This window comes from Salvelinus sp. IW2-2015, linkage group LG5 (genome assembly GCF_002910315.2).
Source record: "Salvelinus sp. IW2-2015 linkage group LG5, ASM291031v2, whole genome shotgun sequence".
In the NCBI taxonomy this organism is placed as follows: Eukaryota; Metazoa; Chordata; class Actinopteri; order Salmoniformes; family Salmonidae; genus Salvelinus; species Salvelinus sp. IW2-2015.
The window spans coordinates 34,987,152-34,989,259 of record NC_036844.1 but is presented as its reverse complement, the minus strand read 5'-3'; the positions used below and the strand labels follow the sequence as shown (position 1 = coordinate 34,989,259).

Sequence of the window (2,108 nt, the reverse complement as noted above, 5' to 3'; positions counted from 1 at the left end):
GACCTGCCTCCTATCAGGTTACCTGTCAACCACATAACAAGCCCTGCCTCTGCTACTTATTACCCATTAACACCAATAAAAACTACAGAGGACAGTGCTACTATGGGCTAAAGGCTAACCCATAAATACTACTCCCTTTTATGAGGAAACCCACACACACGCACACACACACACCCTCGCTGTAAACATGGCCGGTGTCCAGTCCACACCTGATTGGCTGGCCCTTGCGTATGATGTCATGGCTTCAATGGGTCTGACCATGCTGCAATAAAATATATAAAGATAAGAGTGTACAACATCTCAACGGCAGAGAAAACGGGATATCTGTACCTAAGAAAATGCACACAGAGATACACACACAGAGAACGCACTGTGAGAAGCTTCGATTCCTGGATACGTAGACAAGGGAGAGGTGATCTGCTACAGGACTGAAGGAGAAAAGAAGATAAGGAGAAAATAAGAGGAGAGAAGAAGAGAAGGAGAGAAAAGAACTGAAGACAGGAGAGAAGAAGAGAGTGTGTGAGGGGTGAAAGAATGTGAGAAATAGTTACAACCAAGACGAGTGAGGGAGATATAAAAGGAAGAAGTTGGAGATACATAAGACCAAGAAAAAGAGGGAAATAATGAGTGAGGGAGTGAGAGTCTGAGATAGTGAAATAAAGAGCAAAATAAAGAGACTGAGAAAGGAGTGAAAGAGTCACAGCTGAGAAGTGAAGGTCTGAGAGAAGAGTAAGGAAAGCGATCAAGACGTCTGTGGAGTGAGTGACTGAGAACAAAGGCAAGTGAGAGAAAGAGGAGTGCCWCCCTAATCKTCAGTGGGACTCAGCCAGTAGTGTGGTGCGATGGCGTCGTTTGCTCTGGAGCTAGTGGGTGTGATCCTGTCAGTGCTGGGCTGGATACTGAGCATAGTGAGCTGTGCTKTGCCCATGTGGAGGGTCACAGCTTTCATCGGAGCCAACATCGTCACAGCCCAGGTCTACTGGGAAGGGTTATGGATGAGTTGTGTGTTCCAGAGCACGGGACAGATGCAGTGTAAGGTCTACGACTCCATGCTGGCCTTGCCCCAGGACCTGCAGGCCGCCAGGGCTCTCACCGTGGTCACCATCATCCTGGGGGTCATAGCTCTCCTCGTGGCTACCATTGGGGCTAAGTGCACCAACTGCYTCGAGGAGGAGGGGGTGAAGGCCAAGGTGATGGTGTCTGCCGGAGTGGCCTTTATCCTGGCTTCGCTGACCCAGATGGTGCCTGTGTCCTGGTCGGCTCACACCATCATCCAGCAGTTCTACAACCCCATCATCCCCTCAGCACAGAAGATGGAGATCGGGGCGGCGCTGTACCTGGGCTGGGCCGCAGCSGCGCTGCTGCTGGTGGGGGGGGCTATCCTCTGCTGCAGCTGCCCTCCCCAGGAGGACAAACCCATTACGAGGTACTCAATCCCCCCCCAGAGCCGGATGGTGTATTCTGCAACTCCACGGTCTGCAGCCCCCAGCTCCTACAACAGGAGAGACTACGTGTGAGAAAGGGGCGGCYGGGGGGTTGGTATTTGTGGGATTCTTATGTTAGAATATAAGGGATTGTTTCAAATGTTTGTTTAAATATACCAGGAGAATGGGCAAATTCTTTAACTCCTTCTTCCCTTCATGGAAAGGGAGATGTCTTGAGCTTAGGACGGTTTGAGGTGACCAGAACTCTGAATCAAGTTTACTCTTATTCCTCTGAGACCAAAAAAAAAAGCCCTTATACACTAATCAAAACAAAATTGTTTGTTGTTTTATACTGTCTGGTTTACTTTCAGTTGTCAGGGACTCAGTTGTCAGGGACTCAGTTGTCAGGGACTCAGTTGTCAGGGGCTCTATTGTTTATTTTAAGTGTTGTTCTGTCCATGGGCTGTTCTTGTCTATTGATGTTCTGTATTATGTCATGTTTTGTGTGGACTTCAGGAAGAGTAGCTGCTTCAGCCAGAGCTATGGGGATCTTAATAAAATACMAAATACTCATCATAACTGAGCACTACTATAGGCCACAATGCTCTTATTAACTAGAGCTATTGTAGACTTGCAATATACTGTATCTTGTCAATACAGGTGATTAAATAATAGATAATGTGA

General features: G+C 47.8%; 1 protein-coding gene across 1 annotated transcript in view; it reads left to right on the top strand.

The window, feature by feature from the left end:
* The first annotated feature begins 214 nt into the window (after positions 1-214).
* Positions 215-2,108, top strand: part of LOC111964428 (claudin-4-like) — a 40,523-nt gene continuing 38,629 nt past the window's right edge. The window contains exon 1 of the mRNA XM_023988331.2: positions 215-1,426. Within this exon, the coding sequence (XP_023844099.1) occupies positions 843-1,426 (584 nt within the window). The 5' untranslated portion in view covers positions 215-842. The remainder of the gene's footprint in view (positions 1,427-2,108) is intronic.